The sequence below is a fragment of the Cololabis saira genome, chromosome 8 (genome assembly GCF_033807715.1).
Source record: "Cololabis saira isolate AMF1-May2022 chromosome 8, fColSai1.1, whole genome shotgun sequence".
Lineage (NCBI taxonomy): Eukaryota > Metazoa > Chordata > Actinopteri > Beloniformes > Belonidae > Cololabis > Cololabis saira.
The window spans coordinates 21,844,981-21,862,839 of NC_084594.1; the positions used below are offsets into that span (position 1 = coordinate 21,844,981).

The 17,859-nt window shown below is 38.4% G+C and overlaps 2 protein-coding genes across 3 annotated transcripts; both read left to right on the forward strand.

Annotated features, from left to right (window-relative positions):
- The first annotated feature begins 828 nt into the window (after positions 1-828).
- Positions 829-10,864, forward strand: c8h1orf159 (chromosome 8 C1orf159 homolog). 2 transcript variants are annotated; one of them, XM_061727223.1, is made up of 9 exons: positions 829-898; positions 2,907-2,987; positions 3,077-3,161; positions 6,117-6,212; positions 6,302-6,358; positions 8,041-8,175; positions 8,298-8,323; positions 8,572-8,596; positions 9,055-10,864. In XM_061727223.1, exons 2-9 carry the CDS (start codon positions 2,916-2,918, stop codon positions 9,156-9,158), a joined length of 600 nt encoding a protein of 199 aa, XP_061583207.1. In that variant the 5' UTR covers positions 829-898; positions 2,907-2,915; the 3' UTR covers positions 9,159-10,864. The 2 variants fall into 2 exon arrangements, with proteins under 2 accessions (XP_061583207.1, XP_061583208.1); XM_061727224.1 differs by having other exon boundaries at positions 892-1,026.
- An 898-nt stretch (positions 10,865-11,762) lies between these two features.
- LOC133448572 (PPARGC1 and ESRR induced regulator, muscle 1) lies at positions 11,763-16,976 on the forward strand. Its single transcript, XM_061727234.1, has 4 exons — positions 11,763-11,871; positions 12,514-15,140; positions 15,873-15,989; positions 16,394-16,976. Exons 2-4 carry the CDS (start codon positions 12,539-12,541, stop codon positions 16,468-16,470), a joined length of 2,796 nt encoding a protein of 931 aa, XP_061583218.1. The 5' UTR covers positions 11,763-11,871; positions 12,514-12,538; the 3' UTR covers positions 16,471-16,976.
- Positions 16,977-17,859: the final 883 nt, after the last annotated feature.

A 17,859-nucleotide genomic window follows, 5' to 3' on the forward strand; every position in this document is an offset into this window, starting at 1 on the left:
AATCAGGGGGGATGGTGGATTTTATCATATGGGGACAGAAATACTGCAGGAATGACATAGCAGCAGTTAAATGCAGCCTTCTGTAAGCTTTAAATATCCACTGGGCTTACATCAAATACATCAAAACACAACAATAAAAAACAGTTTTCTGAACTTATCAATATGACTCTGTCCTTCACAGGATAAGTAAAATGGATCACTGCAAAAACTCAAAATCTTAACAAGAATATTTGTCTTATTTCTAGTTAAAATGTCTCATTTTAGTAAAAAAAATCTCATTACACTTAAAACAAGACTCATCACTGGAAAAAACAACAATTTTCACCTGTTTCAAGTAGATTTTCACTTGAAATAAGTAGAAAAATCTGCCAGTGGAACAAGATTTTTTTGCTTGTAATGAGAAGATAAATCTTGTCCCACTGGCAGATTTTCCTACTTATTTCAAGTGAAAATTTACTTGAAACAGATGAAAATTGTCAAATATGTTATTTTTCTGGTGATGACTCTAAATGTTGAAATAGCAGTAAAACCACATTCATTGATGAAATGGCATAAGGGATGGAAAGGGGGGATGGCAGTTTTACAGGGGGGATGATTTTGACCGTTTTTATTTAAGGGGGGGGTGCCATCCCCCCTCATCCCCCCTCAACTCCAGTACTGTGTGTGGGTGAGAGAGAGAGAGAGAGAGAGAGAGAGAGAGAGAGAGAGAGAGAGAGAGAGAGAGAGAGAGAGAGAGAGAGAGAGAGAGAGAGAGAGAGAGAGGGAGAGAGAGAGAGAGATACACAATAAGACTTTATTTTGAAAAGCGTTCCCGGAAGTGTGTGTTCTTAATGAAAGCAAATGGCTGCGAGCTTCGAGCTGTAGGACCATTATATCTGTCTGTAGCTGGACTGCAGAGGTGAGTTGATGACACATCTACCAACAAACATAAGTGCCTGAGTGGCAATACCTTTAGGAGACACTAAAGTAGTTAGTTTTTACACCACACCCAAGAGTCTGATCAGGTCCAAGCATTGTGTTTGACTGGTGAGTGAACTTTTTGTGTTTCACATTCACCATTGTGCTGATTCTGTTATTGTACTGTACGCAATAGCATGAAACACATTCACAAAGACCTGCCTCTTTATGCAGGCATTTCTTTTTCAGCTCGTACTGTCTTTATTTCCAGATAGTTTGGGTTATTTCTTTACGCCATAGCAGGTGCTAGCTAGACGTCAGTCTCATTAAGCCTGATTTATGGTTCTGCGTTAAATCGACGCAGATCCTACGCCGTAGGCACTGCGTTGTTGTAACGCAGAACCATAAATCAGCCTTTATGTTAGCCTGCTGCGATTTTTATTAGGATTTGCTGCTCTTATGTTTTCATTATTTTTTGCACGAAATACCTTTATGTGTAAACTACATAAGTTGTTACACATAAAAGTTAAAATTCCATTCATTTTTATTTATAAAATGTCATACTTTTAAGACATTCTTGCGCTACTAGACTCATTGGTTATTTTGTTAGGTAACTAGGCAACGCTGCCTAATATCAAGCACACATCCTATCTTGTACACTGTGTCTGAAACTGTCCCAGTTTTAACTCTTATCTAAGTTAATATATGAAACACAAGTGGGATTAGTTATGAAACGGCTACATTATGTATACATTAGTTAATCTGGTTGCAAGGAAAAAGTGTGTGAGGTTATCTGATTTGTTTCTCATGGGATGTACTCTTAATCACAATCATAAAAACAGTCTAAACTTATAAAACATGATATACATATTTTCTTTCATCACTTTAAGATCACAGTAAGTAATCATATACAATACAATATACAATACAGTTCAACATGTCACCCTCTACTAATGTATCCAAAAGCTGCTTGTGTCAGGTGTGTTTAGTCAGCATGGAAGTGAGTTATTGTCCTGCTCTTCCTTACACAAAGAAATAAAGAGCTGGCAAAAGTCAGCTCCTCTCAACAAAGTTTGGTTCATGTGAACCAAAGAGCACATCAACTTTAATATAATCTCAAATTAACCATTATAAATGTAAAATTCTAAATCATGTCTAAAGACTGGATGCTCATTAATCCAGAATAAGGCATTTTTTTTGCAAAAAAAAAGAATATCTGAATATTCTCCACAAGTTGATATCTTGCAAAGATCCTGAAAGACTGGCAACGAATCGGATGGTAACAGTAAAACTACTGTTACTCTTTACTCAAAAAATTACTTTCCAATAGCAAGTTTTCTTTAAATAAATAATACAAAACCTTCTGATGAAAATGAACATGGCAAAAAGTCAGCGGATGCTGACATCAAAACGCTGTGAATCGTGGACGAAGCCTTGTAGTTTAAGGGAAGAGCTTCAATGCCTTGCAATCATTGATTGATAAATTTACCAATGGACAATGACAAACTTGACTAGGTTGAGTGACAAAAGAAGACCAGACCCTAAGAATACAAAACAGCAACAACAAAGGGGTCTTAAAATCAGAAATGATTTTGATGGCCAGATTTGAGTCTTGATCTCAGCCCGCTTAGAATGCTCTCCTGATGGGGGCTGTTTAGTCAAAACATTGCATAAAGTACTAATGATCTGAAACCAAGAACCAATCTAAAGCTCCTCCCTTGTTGCTCTGTGTGTCTCAGCTGGAGAAAGGTAAAAACTGTTTTCCAATTTACTAAACAAATCAAAAGGCCATGCACATATTTGGATATGAGACACAGTTGTGTTTGTAATATTTTATTTTGAATATTTATTCCTTAGTATCTCATTAGTCTTGAAATGTATTATTGGTATCCTAGTTGTCCTGATTTTAAAACAATGTTTAACACATGTAGGACATATCTGATTAACAGGGTAAAGGTGTGTCTTAACAACATGTTACTAATCTATTTCAAATGTTTTCTGTTTCAAAGGGTTCGAGTATGGCCTTTTCATTCCTTTTGGTATTAGCTGCCACTGTGATTCTTATCAGACCTGAAACACCTGTAACAAAGGTAGGGAATCAATGTCAGCGAGTGCCTGCATACCTGCTTTATTCAGGTTCCACTGCATTTCTAAACTGTGCATGCCCCTCTGCTTTCAGGCCTTGCATCAGAACTCGCTGGAGTGCTGTGGTGAGAAACAGAGGGTAAACAGCTCTTGCTCAAATGACACTCACTGTGAACCAGGTAATGTGCATGTTTTTAAATGGCTTTTCACTGGCAAAGAGCTGTCATAAAGATTGATAGCAATATGTGCAATATATACGTTCAAAAACGTTTTGACTTTTTAACTTGATTATTATTGACACGAGATTAGCCACAGTGAAAGGCTGATCTGAACATTGATAGAGTGGAGCCTTTGTTCTTTGTTCAGCTTTAAAGAGATTTAAGTGAATATAAGGGGCGACTGTGGTTCAGGATTGGCGGTTCGAACCCCGCTCCCCCCATACCCCTCATGTGTCGTGTCATTGAAGACACTTCACCCTCCTTGCCTCCGGTGAGGGCATGGCTGGTGTGTGAATGTTGCTGGAATGTTCCGGTGGTTGTCGGAGAGGCCGCTAGGTGTGTATTGACTGTCATGTTTCCATCAGTCTGCCCCAGCTGGGGCTACACACGTAGTTTACCAAGTATGAATTAGGGTGAATAAATAATGGGACTGTTGTGAACGCTTTGAGTGTCCTTAGAAATCAAGATAAAAATCTGATTTTTTTTTTCTCTTTTTATTATTATTATTATTATTATTATTATTATTATTATTATGGGAGACACAGTCATTTTATTTTTGTTATACAGCTTTATGCAATTTGGTGGAGATGTATATTCTGTGTGGCAGATTCCTGGGTCTGGCTGGTTTGTCTGACTGAAACCTGGAGGATAATGGGTTTTAATTTATGTGATGGTCGTGTCACTTTGCACAGCTTGGTGGTGCAGAAAGCTTTGATTCAAGTCCCAGCCACATGGAGATTGCATTGCTTCTCTGTGCTTGAGTTTGCGGCTCCAGCTTTCTCCAACAGTCCAAAAAAACCAGATGCATGTTAGATCATTTGGTGTTTGTTTTTTTTTTAAGTTATTTATTTTTATTAACTATGGAGTGACTGTGAGCATGCTGGTTGCAGAGCCCCTGTGAGAGTGAATAGGACGGAGGACTGAATGGAAAACCAATACATTATTGGTGTTACTTACTTTACAGTTTTGAGGTTGTATGTTTAATCTAGCCATTTTAAAACTCAAATGTTTTGAGGACCTCAGGAAAAATGTAGCCAAAATCTATTCTGAATAAACAATCATTCATTTAGAGAAAAATGAACAAGAATTTCTTGACACGAGCAGGCTTCCCAGTATTTAATTATAAACTTAAAATCCCTTTAAATTTTGATTGTGTTGATTCCTTTTAAAAAGCAAGTGGATACTTCTTTAGTTATAGACAAACATTTACTTACTGAGGGCTTTGGGTGATATGAAAATAACTTTATTACTTTTATCAATACTTTCCCTGTCTTGTTTACAAAATTACTATATGTTGCGGTCTGGAAAATGGGGATTTGGGAGATCGATGAATAGATTAACTTTTTATGGGGATTTAAGGAGGATATGCAAGATAAAGTATGAAGCAGTAATTAATAGTATTACTGAAAAAAAGGAAAAGTTGTACATGCATGGTCTTCATTAGAAATCCTCCAGCAATGTGTGTGACTGGGATTGTGTCTGACCGTCGATGTAGTTGAGCAACAAGCAAACAGAGCGGGCAGGAAGTTCAAAGCAGCATGAGACTTTAAGAATCATACTGTATGTAACTTCATTGTTTTTGTGTGTGATGTTTAGCTCATAAGTTATGTCTGGATGGATGGATGGATAAAACATTTAAAAAATCAAAGCTAAACACTTATTTGCCGTGAAAGGCATTGTAACTCTGAACTGAGAAAAATAATTCAGAAGTTAAACATAAACAACAAACAAACCAAAATAAATCATGAGGATATTTGCCCTGATTTTAATTTAATGCCAGTATTTTATTAAATAATAGAAAATTGTTTGTTGATGCTCATGTACTATCACTCTCAAGACACAGAAAATATTTATTTGCCAATGTATAGTTTCTTAGGCTGAGAAAATAAAATGTTTTATCAGGAACTTTTTGCAGGAAACTGATTTTAGGAAATCTATGAAGCCATTTTTAAACAATGTCTGGCTTATAGAGTACTTGAAAAATGATCTCTTACCCTTGTGCTCATAGAAACTTTTTTTTTTACTTTAAAAACATGGGACATTTGTAAACCTATCACAATTGTATTTGTTCATATTTCACATAAATTAAGTACATTTCATCATTTATTGGACTTTCAACACAAGTTTATGTGTAAAGTACATTTCATGTCAAGGCAAAGTGCTTTCAATTGAATATACAGCCAGACGCAAAAGAAACATTTATAAGTACATTTATAAAATAACTAAAGCAAGTGATATGATTAAATAGTAAAAACTAAAGTAGAATAGGATAAATAAAGGCACTGAATTACAGTTCCAGTGTAGTGTTGGGAATTAGCAATTGTTTTGATGAGCAGTGACGTATAGGAAAGTAGTTAACCTTGACTTTTAAAACAGGTTTCGCAGACCTGCAGTTTTCTAGGAGTTTGTTCCACATGTGAGAAGCATAAAAACTGAATGCTCTTCCATGTTTAGTTCTGACTCTTGGAACAGAAAGTAGACCTGACCCTGATGACCTGAGGGGTCTGACTGGTTAATAATGACAGAAGGTCCGAAATGTATTTTGGCCCTCAACCATTCAGTGCTTCATGAACTAATAGTAGTATTTTGAAGGCAGTTATTTGAGAAACAGGAAGCCAGTGTAAAAATCTAAGGACTTGAATTACATGATCCACTTTCTTGGTCTTAGTGAGGACTCAAGCAGCACTGCTCTGAACTGGCTGCAGCTGTCTGATGGACTTTTTAGGGACCTGTAAAGACAGCGTGACTGTAGTCCACTGCGTTTGTTTGTGTGTCATTTGTATCATTATGAAAACATGTTATTGTTTTTCAGAAATACGAGTTGAAATTTATAAAAATGCACATTTTGTTTATAAGATTATACAAGAGTGGAGTCTAGAATGGCATAAAATAAATGTTTTCCTTGACTTTCACCAGGATGCTTCTTTCGGGTTCTTGAGAGCAGCAACACTGTCTGTATATTCTGCGACTCAGCTTCTGTGGATTTGGAGAACGTAACAGTCTGCACATACAGTACGGCTTATCACCTATCTCCCAAGTTTGGTTTAATTGGAACAGTGCCAACTGTGAAACTGTTCATTTTCACTGATTTCCCTTTACAGACTACAGTGTGGAGCGTAAAAATCATACAACAGTAACTACTGTCATACCTAAAATTGGTAAGAAATGTTCACTTTCTACTTCTTATCTTTATTTTTTTATGCAGGAAAAAGCCACTCACTTCTGACCAAATGTCATGAACCCTTTGGAATGAACTGGTTTTCTGCATTAATTTTCCACAAGATGTGATCTGATCCTTATCCAAGTCACAGTAATAGACAAATATGTATTGGAGGTGATAGCACATAAACAGTACTAATTTCCCCTTTTGTTCCCCAACCCACCTGTCAACATTTACAACCTTGGGGGGGAAACTGAATGAATCCATAAAATAATTACATAAATTGCTTAAAACAAAAACAAAATATCTGCCATATATAGATAGATAGATATTATATATATATATATATATATATATATATATATATATATATATATATATATATATATATATATATATATATATATATATATATATATATAATATCTGTCTGGAGTGGGCAAAAGTTATGTTGGTCTGATCCAGAGCAACTGAAACCTCTTGCTCAAAGTTGTAACTATCTAAATAAATTCAATAAACTATAAGTACCAATTATTTGCTGATTTTGTTAGGATTGTTTTTCTATCAAACACTGTGAATGTTTAATGAATGTTCTTAATTAAGACACAAGATGTTAGAATTGTTTGTGTATCAACCTAAATACACAGTTTTTATGTTTTTGTGACTTGAAGGACAGTCAAATTACACTTCAGAGCGAATGAATGCAGTAATGAGTTAACGCCATGAGATTTAGCTACTTTTTGCCTGCCACCGTAAGGAGTTCAAAGTTTAGGTTAGAAGAGCCCCAATGTACAAATATGTATAGTTAAAAACATTAAGCAATGATTTGAAAATGTCATGAACCTATATTTTATTCATAGTAGAATATAAAAACATATCAAATGTTTAAAGTGGGACGTTTTACCTTTTCATGAAAACTATTAGCTAATTTTTAATTTGATTCTGGTAACAGAAGGCTGGAATAGTAAGCCATACCAAAAATAAACACTTGGAAGAACATGTTGCATCTAATTATGTTACTTGGCAACCAGTTAGTTATGTGATGGGCGTAAAAAGAGCATCTTAGTGAGGTAAAGATGGACAGAGATTCCAAATCTGTGCAGAAATGTATACAAATCAAGAAATAATTTCAGTATATTTCTCCTCAGTGTAAAATTGCAGGCTTTGAATTTCTCATCATCTACAAATGTCATCAAAAATCAAAAAGTCATCAGAGAATTTGTAGAAATCTGTGCGCAAGGCTGTAAATCAGTATTGGACGCATATGCTCCTTCATACAAAGAAGAGGCTGTATGTGACCATGATCCAGAAATGATCAAACTTATTTAAAAGGGACAGCAGCAAATTGGAAAAAAACCCTGTGGTCAGATTAATTGAAACTTGATTTTTTTGAAATCATGGATACTGTTTTCTCCTCACTTAAGAGAAGGATCTTTTGATGTCATCACCAATCAGTTCAAAGGCTGCTTCTTTGATGGTTTGTTTCTTCTGGAATGAGCAGCTTGTGAAACTGTAAGGGAAACATCAATGTGGAAAGGTATATTCAGGTTTAAGAGCAACATACACTCTGTTTTTTGATTGAAGGCTTTACATCCTTTATCAGCATGGTGCACTTCAGCTAACTGCATTCAAGTTGACGCTGGCCATGTTCCCTTTCAATGATTTCCTGTTTTGATGCAGGCGGCCCAGGTGTGGCGGCCTCTCTCCTTCTGGGGACCCTGCTGATCAGCCTGTTCATGATCCTCTCTGTCGCTTCCTTTTTCTACCTCAAACGCTCCAACCGTCTCCCAAGTGTTTTCTATCGTCGCAACAAAGGTAAGCTCTGCACAGTTAAGGCATGTTGAGGAATAAGTTTGGAGTCTTAGTTGGAAAACAAAAGAATGTTGCTTCGCTTTGGATAAACCCTTGTTTTTGTGTATATTTTTCTGTTTTTACAGCTTTCATATTTCAACCAAGTGAGACAGTAAGTTAGTTTTGTTTAACGTGTGTGTGTGTGTGTGTGTGTGTGTGTGTGTGTGTGTGTGTGTGTGTGTGTGTGTGTGTGTGTGTGTGTGTGTGTGTGTGTGTGTGTGTGTGTGTGTGTGTGTGTGTGTGTGTGTGTGTGTGTGTGTGTGTGTGTGTGTGTATATATATATATATATATATATATATATATATATATATATTATTTTCATCAAAGAAGATGCTTAACACTGTTGTTTTTCCTTCTAGGCTGTCATGATCCCCTCCTCATCAGGTAAGACAACATTACTGTCTGTAAAAAGTTTTGACTTTCGTGATCTTGCTGAACAGGTTATGTATCATGTGAGGTTGTTGAGCAATAGCTACTTTTCTTGTTATTTAGTTATTGTTAGTAGTGTGGAGGAGTTGGATTAGCTCTGTTGCAACTGTTGAAGGTTGTTTTTTTGTTTTTTTTGAGAAATATCTAATTTTGGCCTAAAAGCTGTCTTGAAACTGGGGGAAAAAATATAAGTAACACTTAACAAATATCACCACACACTGTCAATTTTATTTATATAGCACATTTAAAAACAACCGAGGTCGACCAAAGTGCTGTACAGTATATATTAAAATGAAACAATACCAAAAGAAAATACAGTACAAAATGCAGAAGCAATGAAATCACTAATGTACTAGGATGAAACTAACAGAAAACATAATTATTTATTTTCTTTGCATGTTTTCCTTCTGTAGTAAGGAAGCCAAGATACGTCAGGCGGGAGCGGCCCTCTGCAACATCAACAGTGAAGAGCGCCACCATACCCACAACGGCCACGACACAAGTGTATAATGTGTAGGAGGAGAGGTGGTAGTTCTAGTTCAGGTAGGAGAGAGAGTGAGCTCAGGAAGGATCTTTGATTTCTCTTATCATGTGAAGTTTCACAGGGGTGAAGGAAGACAACCTGAACTCCAGAAACGATGGCCAAGTTTAGCTATAGCTGCTTCTGCTGCATTCGTGTCACTGAGGTGTTGCTTTTTTCTGTTTTTGATAAGAAAATGGTGTTGACAAAGATCATTGTCGAGTGACTAACCGGCTATTATTTAAAAGCGCTCTAAAATGTATGGAAATGAGCCGCTTCCATTCAGGATTATTGTTTTATAGGATGTGTCTGGCAGTGAGGATGCTGCAAATATGTAACATGTTACCCTCCGATGATTCAGTGGTTTGCTCTGGTGGAGGTTGGTTGTTTTTGGGTTCTGAACCAGATTAATTTTGGTCGGAATGTTTCAAATAGTTAAAAATCAAGTGCTTAAACTGGAGCAAGTCATTTTTTAATGCATTTCCTTTCATCCAATGTGTGCCAAGCTGAGCTAAGATAACTGACTTATTTTTTTAACAGATACAAATAAGCCTTGTATTTTCTCTAAAGCGAGGACAAATGGAGCCAAGTTTAACCAAGTTTTTTTGTTTTTTTTTTAAGGACAAAGTGACACTCCAGTGACATTTGATGGACATGCTGTTTGCTAATCAGGATGCTATGACTTTTGTGCTATTTATTTGCATTTTTGTAACCGTGCACTGAGTTTTACTTTTAGAAAGAGGCCAACAGAATAAACGGTGTCTTCTGGTGGAACAGGGACATATTGAGACGAGTTACTGCAGTCGCTGTACTGATAAGTATTTGATTGCGTTTTGTATTTTTATTGTTGCTGTTGTATTTATATTTTTTTTTGTGACCAACCGAGGCGAATGTATTTCAAACATCCAACAAACCACCTTTCACAAGTTTTATTCTATAGGTGGGTTGTTGAGGTTTCAACAACAAAGGAAGTCTGTCATCCTGCTAAACTATTTAAAATTTTGTTCCTCTTCAAAATTTTAAAACAAACAAATCCTAATGCACTTTATTTATCTACGGTTTCCAGATGATGTGGGCTTTGAATTTTAGAAGAAATATTCAGGATAACTTATCGTCATCACGAGTGAATGAGGTTTTTTTTGTGTGTGTACATTGTTTCATTACAAACTCTGCTTGACCACTTTTACCTTTTGCCAAATGTCTGAAGATAATTGATTTTATTGAAAACATGCCATTACTGTGATAACTTTGTCATTAAGAGCTTTAAATGCAGCCAGGAACTTTTGATCATGAAAGAGCTATGATTTTGATTATTTTAATGATATCTAGTGGCCTTTACTGTATCTGCAGCCCTTCTCCAAGTTTCATCTACTACATGGATATGTTTTTTTCTCTGTAACGTGTTGTTTGTGTGTGTTGATTTAATTCTAATCTTGACAACACTATAGCTATACAAACTAATTTATGTTTGGAGCAATCTGAAGTGAGCCAAATAACAGCAGCAATCATTCCATGTAGATGCCTCCTTTCTTGCTTTCATGTTTACTGTTGTACAGACCAGCAAAAGTTAAATGGATGTACATAATGTTTTTTTTACAAAGGATTGTTTTTGTAATGATGCACATATTCTAGTTTGAGTGCCATGAAGAAAGTTGAGATTATATATGTATTATTTGCAAAAAATAAAGCACCTTTTCACAGTCTACTAGCAGTTTTTGTGTTCCTGCATTACATTATGCATTCTAAAGTTTGCACATTTATGAGAAATTGTGCATTTATAGAAGTATAATGCTCTGAAAATATTTATAACTTAACATTTACAGTCAACTTGATTTTTTTTTTTTAACTAACCATCAACTTTTCTGTGATCTCATAATATTAACACAATATACATTTTGCTCATTTAAAAAAAAAAAAAATTTAAACATTTTAAAAATTACAACCAGCACAACAGATGAGGTAAATACAGAAAAGGCACAGGAGGGACATCAATGCTTCATCGTTTTTATTAATTGTTTTTAAAACCAACTGCATCTTGCTGTGGGTCACGATGGGGCTGGAGTTGGGTAGGGGAGACACCCTGGGCAGGTAACGGCCTGAAGCTTAAAATAAAAATGTCTCTCTCATCTCATATTAGCTCAGTATTTGAAATGTGGTTAGTCCAGAAGGGAATTAGATGAGTATGATGCCACTAATTACTTTCTGTTTAGACATGAAAGCTGTATTCAACAACATACTGAGCAGATCTCAGGCTCTATACTTGGGTTTGTACAAACCTAATTTAGCTTTCCACCAGCTAAGTTCCAAACAAAATTACATTATAAAACCATTCATTTAAAGTTTGTGAATATTTTTTTTTAAGGGAAAAATGAATACATACAGTACATGAAGAGATTCATAAAGTATTCCAATTGGAAAGTAAAATATGTCACAGTCCCTGGAATTCTACCACGTTTTAATGTAGAATTATTATTAAAAGGATTGGGAAAAGTTGCATTTTTTTGACACTGAAATGGCATCGTTGCGGTAATAGAGGGAAGGAGTTTACTACCAGCAGCTCCATGTGACAGGACATACTACTCTATTTATAACAGCTGAGTGTGAGGGCCCAGTCTGACATATGCAAGGACACAGACGTCGTAGCTGAAATATTCCTGCAGGAAAACAGAACAGACACCTTCAAACTGGATGATTTGTTCTTCCACAATAGGTACGTTTCTTTTACTACTAGAACAAACCAATGTGATTTGAATAATATTGAATGATTTTCAACATAAAAAGTTTAAGAGGTCTTTCAATATTCCAGTTGAAAAGGTCATCCTAACATAATTATGTAACTAAAGAGAGTTTGCACATTATTGTTGATCATAATCAAAATGAAAAAGATGCACTTTGAGAAATTGTGTTACCATTAAAAAAACATGTGCATATGTTGTACTGTATGATGTAATTTTTGTAGCTTAAAAAAAAACAACAAAAAAACAACTTGTTTGTTAAATTGATATGTTGGGCTCTGACACATGACCTGTGCTCTAAGAACGGGGTCACGGGGTATTTTGGGGTCTTGCTCGTGACTGAGGTGCTCTGATGTTGCTTTGCCACTCTGGGGTTTCTCAAACTTGTACTCTATCAGAGGTCGGCTCTCTGCACAACTGTTTCCAAACAGGTGAGCGAGTAGAGCTGTAGGCTACTTCAGACAAATGCACATGCTCTATATTTAGTTTCAATGTGTTCAAGCAACAAACATTAGCCACCAAGGATACCAAGGACACACATGTGCACTTTGCAACTAAGTTTGTATGTGCAAATCTGTTTACATCCGGCACTGCATATCTCCTTCTTCTTTGTTCAGGCTGAAGAACATGTGAGTTGGAGGGATGGATGATTTGGATCACAGCATTCACATTGCAGAAAATGACTGGAGCTGCTTCTATGATGAGAGTGAGGAGGAGTGTAACTTCCCGCAGGCTTCACTTGCCTATCCCGATGAGTCCGGCCTCAGTGATTTAGAGGATTCAGGAAACTCGAGGTCAGGCTTCGGCACACACCAGCAGCAGACGCAGAGGGGCCCTGATGTAAAACCAGAGTGGGCTGAAAGCAGGGCTGCAAGAGAGAGCTGCACAGGATCAGCAACACTACCAGAGCAGCTCTCCCAGAGTGGTACAGGAGGACCAGCACAAGATGCTGCAACATTAACAAAACAGGTGGAAAAGTGTGTCAGCTGTCCTGGAGGAAATGTTGCCAACACAGCAGTGGTGCACTTGGAGACTGCACGAGAAAGCGCAAATGAAAAGAGTGACAGCCGAGCAAATACTCTGCAAGCTGACCTGATAAATGTTCACGGTTCAGGAGAGACAAAAGATGAAGATGCGCAAACTGGAAGTGACCTCAAACCTAAATCTGACCCACATTCTTGTGAGCCAGCATGGCTGGAGCTGAACGAGCCGGGCGCTGCAGACGGAGACGCGCGTAATATCCGACCAGAGAAGGAGCGCTGGTTCGTGACGGTGAACGACAGTCCTGGAGGACAGCCACGGCGATCTCCTGCTTTGAAAAAAAAACCCAAACCAAAAAAAGCTTGTGAGGAAAGTGATGCGTACAGCCGAGCAGGGGAGAGCCCATCTGATTGCATTATTGAGTTGAATAAAAATAATCATGAGGACAAACTAATTTTCCATTTGCCACACGTATCTGGTAATTTTGCCAAAGATATGCAGAAAGAAAACCCAGCGGAACCAGTGATGGATAGAGGCAGGAGTGAGTCCAGCAGCTCAGCATCCACATCAGAAGATGCATGCACTCCTTCACGGCTGGAGCAGAGCGACGACTCTGACGACAGCGCCGAGTTTCTCTCCTTCCACAGCTCGGATTCAGAGAGCTGTTTCTCTGCTGCCAAATCAGCAGAGGAACCTTTGGGTGCTCTCCGAGGCCAAATCATGGAAACCCAACACCGTCAGAGCTCGGTGTCTCTGTTATGTGACAGCCATGAGTTCAGGGCTGAGAGCACTGACCAGGCAAGTGAAACTTATGAAAACGCCCTCGATCGTCCAGCTCCAAGCCCAGAAGCCACACAAGTGCCAGATGACAGCTGCACGTCCAAGACAGAGCCAGAAACACCCGGACCCCCAATGGATCTCTCAGCATCTGCTTGCTCTGCGGGTGATCAGCTGTGTCCCCTTCCTGCCCCCGATTTGCTACTAACCCCTAGCTCTGAGGTTGACAGCCCAGAAACATATGCAAAAGCCACGGGTCACCCTCACTCCGTGTATGCCATTTCTCGTTTTTGGGATGAAATGGAAAAGCTGACAATAAATGACATTTTGCAGCTTAGGATGGGTGCAAACTCCCCACCCAAACAAACAGTAGAAACCGAGACACCAAGTGGAGAGGACATATTAGACACATCCGACAACACAGACTCGGACTACTTCACACAGCCCGATGAATCAAAACCAGAGCGGTCAAGCTGTGAACTTTACACCTCAGATTTTGAGGAAGATTACTGCCAATTTGTTGGCACCCAAAGGAACCCCGGCCCTGACCCTAGGAACAAAAGCCAGCAAAGTGACTCCTCTTTCTCATTGCATGAGGATGACTGCATGAGCTCTGAAGGCAGAGAGACGCCTGTGCCTCTAGTGGACTTTGCAGGACTATGTTTTGACAGTCAGGAGATCCAGACTTTGCAGACCATGGCCTTGTTGCCGATGCAGATGACAGAAAGCAGATATATGGACAGTGCAGAAGCTCTCAGCACAGAGGACTTCTCTTTGTTTTCTTTGCTTGCTAGTGAGGAGAGCAGTCCGTCTCTGGACGAAGACACTGATTTGAATGCCAGTAGGTTGGACGCTCTCGTTCCTGCCTCTGTTCTGTCTTGCTCACACTTAGATGCACATTACAGTTTAGCCTTTCCAGAGATTTTTCAGTGCTGTTTTGTAGAAGATGGATCAAACAGAGAGTTGCAGTGTGTCACCGTCTACCATCCAGAGTACATCTCAGCGGCTTCTCCCTTTGACTACACTCTCTGTACAATTGGGGAGCACACCTCTGCATCTTCTCTCCACTGCAGCGTGGAGAAACCTATCCCTATTTTCTCTTGCTGTCCTCCTACCGTCAGAGAGCTCACATTCCCGAAACAGCAGTACGCTTTCTTGAGCGCAAACTGCGAGGAAGTGGATGCTCTGTCTCCGTTCAGAGTTGTGTCTCATTCTTTCATCCACTCCCGACCACACGGATCCTCGGCAGCTGCAGGTGGATCTAGCAGCTGGAAAGGTTTGCTGTCGTGGAGGAAGATACGCTTCCATGACAAGGGCAGCATCTGGCGCAGAGGGTCTGGTGCCTGGATGTTCCCGACTGAGTCTGAGGAGACACATGCCGGGAAAGAGGAAGAGAAAGCAGTAGCAACCGTTTTTAGTGGGGGAAGCATCTGCCCAGCTTCCTCTCATGTGTTTGGAGAGCTGGAGGAGCAGCAGAGGATTTTCAGTAAGTGTAAACTTTCACCACACTATGAGACAAAGAGAAACCTGCAATGTGTGTACTGTATATGACATTGTATAGAATGCAGATCATTTTAAGTGCATTTTGTTGTGGACGGTGTCAAGTTTTGCTAAAAACTTTCAGGTTATAGAAATCTTAGCTTGGTGTTGTCCAATCCTGGCCCTTGAGGGCCACTTCCTTGTGTGTTTTAGATTTTTCCCTGTCGTAGCACATGATTCAAATGAATGGGTCATTAACAGACTTAGCTAGAGCTTGATGATTGTTGGTGGCCCATCATGATCCCATCACAGGTGAAAGAGTCTGGATTATGCAGGGGAGGAACCCATTAGCACAGTCTCAGAATTGGCATCTAAAATGTCATGAGAGTGCACTCATGCACATGGTATGCTTAATTTGCACACCTTTGAAAATGTCATCCATAGATTTATCTATAACTCTAAAGCACTTTTCACGTAATAAATAGACCTTGGAACAGCACATGAAGCTGTCCAGACAGTATTTACAGGTAGGGTTTGCTTATTTCAACAGAACAATACCAAACCACATTATTCTATTCTTACAACAGTCACATCTCTTGTTAAAGACATACATCTGGACCCGACTAATTAGGAAACAAAAACAAAACATTGTATTCAGTTTGGGATTCATATTTGATTGTAATACATCCTTGTTTTGTATCAAAGCTTACTTTTATGTCCGTGTTCATGTCTCCTACAGAACGAGAGGGCCTCTTCTCCAGAGTGAAGCAGTCAGACATGTGCTTAGTTTGCATTGCTTTTGCCTCTTGGGTTCTGAAATCCTCTGATCCGAAGGCTGCTGATGCCTGGAAAGCAGGTGGGAAACTTATTTCAAATATTTGGAAAAAAAACTATTGTCTCCTGTTATAAGTATTTCAGCGGTTAAAAACAGGCAGCAAAACTTATTAATGTATTTTTGTAGACATTACTGTCTTTTTTAAAATTTTTTATCCCTGATTTTTTACCAGTTGATTGTTTAATGTATCCAGTGTGTGAGAGTAAAACTGCTCAAACGGTTATTAAACAGAGCTGGGCCCATGATCACGTGCCAGGTGTGTAAATGATTAGAGCTTCATCCATACGGCCCCTGGTGTTTTCTCCCGTGCTCTGCAGTTTTTGCGTCTTGAAATGTTATTTTAGGGTTAAGTCTAAAGTTTCTAGTCGAGTCAGATCTTGGCTTGACAATCAATTTGAAATAACCTTTACTGAAATGTTGTTCAGCTTTGCTGGCGAACGTCAGCGCTTTGTCGGCTATCCAGTACCTGCGGCTGTACACGAAGAGGAAGAATCCTCCTTGAGATGACCTCTGGAAGGCACATGCTGAACTCTCACTTGGGTCCATCCATTGATAATAATCATATCCTTTCAGCCTGAAATTCACACGTGTTTGTTTAGTGACATTTATGTTTCATTCCTCTGTGCTAGAGCTTCACTATTGTCCAGTAATGATTGATAACAAAAATAAAGATGTAATATTGTTACAAGGAGTTGTGTGTTCCTTGATTATGTTTACTTATGTCTATGTAATAATTGCTCGGGGGTCTCATTCTGGGTCTCTGGAAAGCGCCTAGAGACAACTTCTGTTGTAATAGAGGCTATATAAATAAAATTGAATTGAAAAATGTAATTAATTACACTGAGGTCTGGGGGAAGTTGCATGTAAATACTCGATGTACCATTTCATTGCTATTTGCTAAAAACTAAACTCCTTAGTGCACAGTTTGATAAATGTTTCCCAGGAAATCTCTTCGTCGTCTCAGCTACTGAAGACTGACAAGAGCGGCTGGAGAGGTCTGGTTTAGGATTGTGCCCTTGGCCTTCACTTCAGTTCTCCCACATTCATTGAGTCATTTAATATTTTACATCAAGATGTAAAATATATTTTCTGAATCCTTTTTTGAGAAACATCGTTTCTAACATTTAAATCATTTTCTCACATATTTGTTGACAAAGTTGGAATACTCTGCCGAGTTGGGCCCGTCGTGGATAATTGTTTTTGTACCAAGCTGTGAAAAGAATCACCTCATAATCCCGAATATCCCGCCCCCCACTACATTTGGTTTTCTACGCCAGAATGCAGGAAGACGGTGTTTTATCTCTGATTCCTTTTGCAGAGGGTGGGGTTTTCTAATTTACTCCCTCCTCGGCTGATCATGGGTGGATCGCACTGGAGTTTGTGATGGTGAACAGTATGGAGTATATTTGTCCTTGTTAAGTCTTGTCTTAATGTCAAACCTCAGTATGCATGTTTTATCCTCCTGGAGAGTGTTTTACACTCACCTGGATGTGGTGAAGGGCTTTTCTTCCACAGATGTTTTATTCCAACAAGGTCTCTGTACTTGTTTTTCTCTCCTCAGATTGAACTAAACTGATGAATGTACCACTCAACTCATTTCTAGACCCTCTAAATTTAAATAAAACAACTGTTTTACCTGCTTAACTGATGGAGGAGATGATGAAGTAACAACCCACATTTGTCCATAAAACAGCTTGTCAGTCATTTATACATATACAAAGAAACACTTTTTTTTTTGTTTTTCTATATGTCTTGAATATACTTTTGTGAACACTTGAAATAAATTGTCCCTACATTTCCACACCCAGCTTTATATATGCCCGATGGCTAATTTGTACTTCAAACAACATTCAAACTAAAATAATATTTTCAAAACAAAAGTATCTTCAAA

Coding starts and splice junctions, on each gene's coding strand:
- c8h1orf159 (XM_061727223.1), top strand. CDS start 2,916: ATGGCCTTTTCATTCCTTTTGGTATTAGCTGCCACTGTGATTCTTATC. Junction 6,359..8,040: donor TACTGTCATACCTAAAATTG/GTAAGAAATGTT, acceptor GTTTTGATGCAG/GCGGCCCAGGTGTGGCGGCC. Junction 8,324..8,571: donor TATTTCAACCAAGTGAGACA/GTAAGTTAGTTT, acceptor TTTTCCTTCTAG/GCTGTCATGATCCCCTCCTC.
- LOC133448572 (XM_061727234.1), top strand. CDS start 12,539: ATGGATGATTTGGATCACAGCATTCACATTGCAGAAAATGACTGGAGC. Junction 15,141..15,872: donor GGAGCAGCAGAGGATTTTCA/GTAAGTGTAAAC, acceptor TGTCTCCTACAG/AACGAGAGGGCCTCTTCTCC. Junction 15,990..16,393: donor TGCTGATGCCTGGAAAGCAG/GTGGGAAACTTA, acceptor AATGTTGTTCAG/CTTTGCTGGCGAACGTCAGC.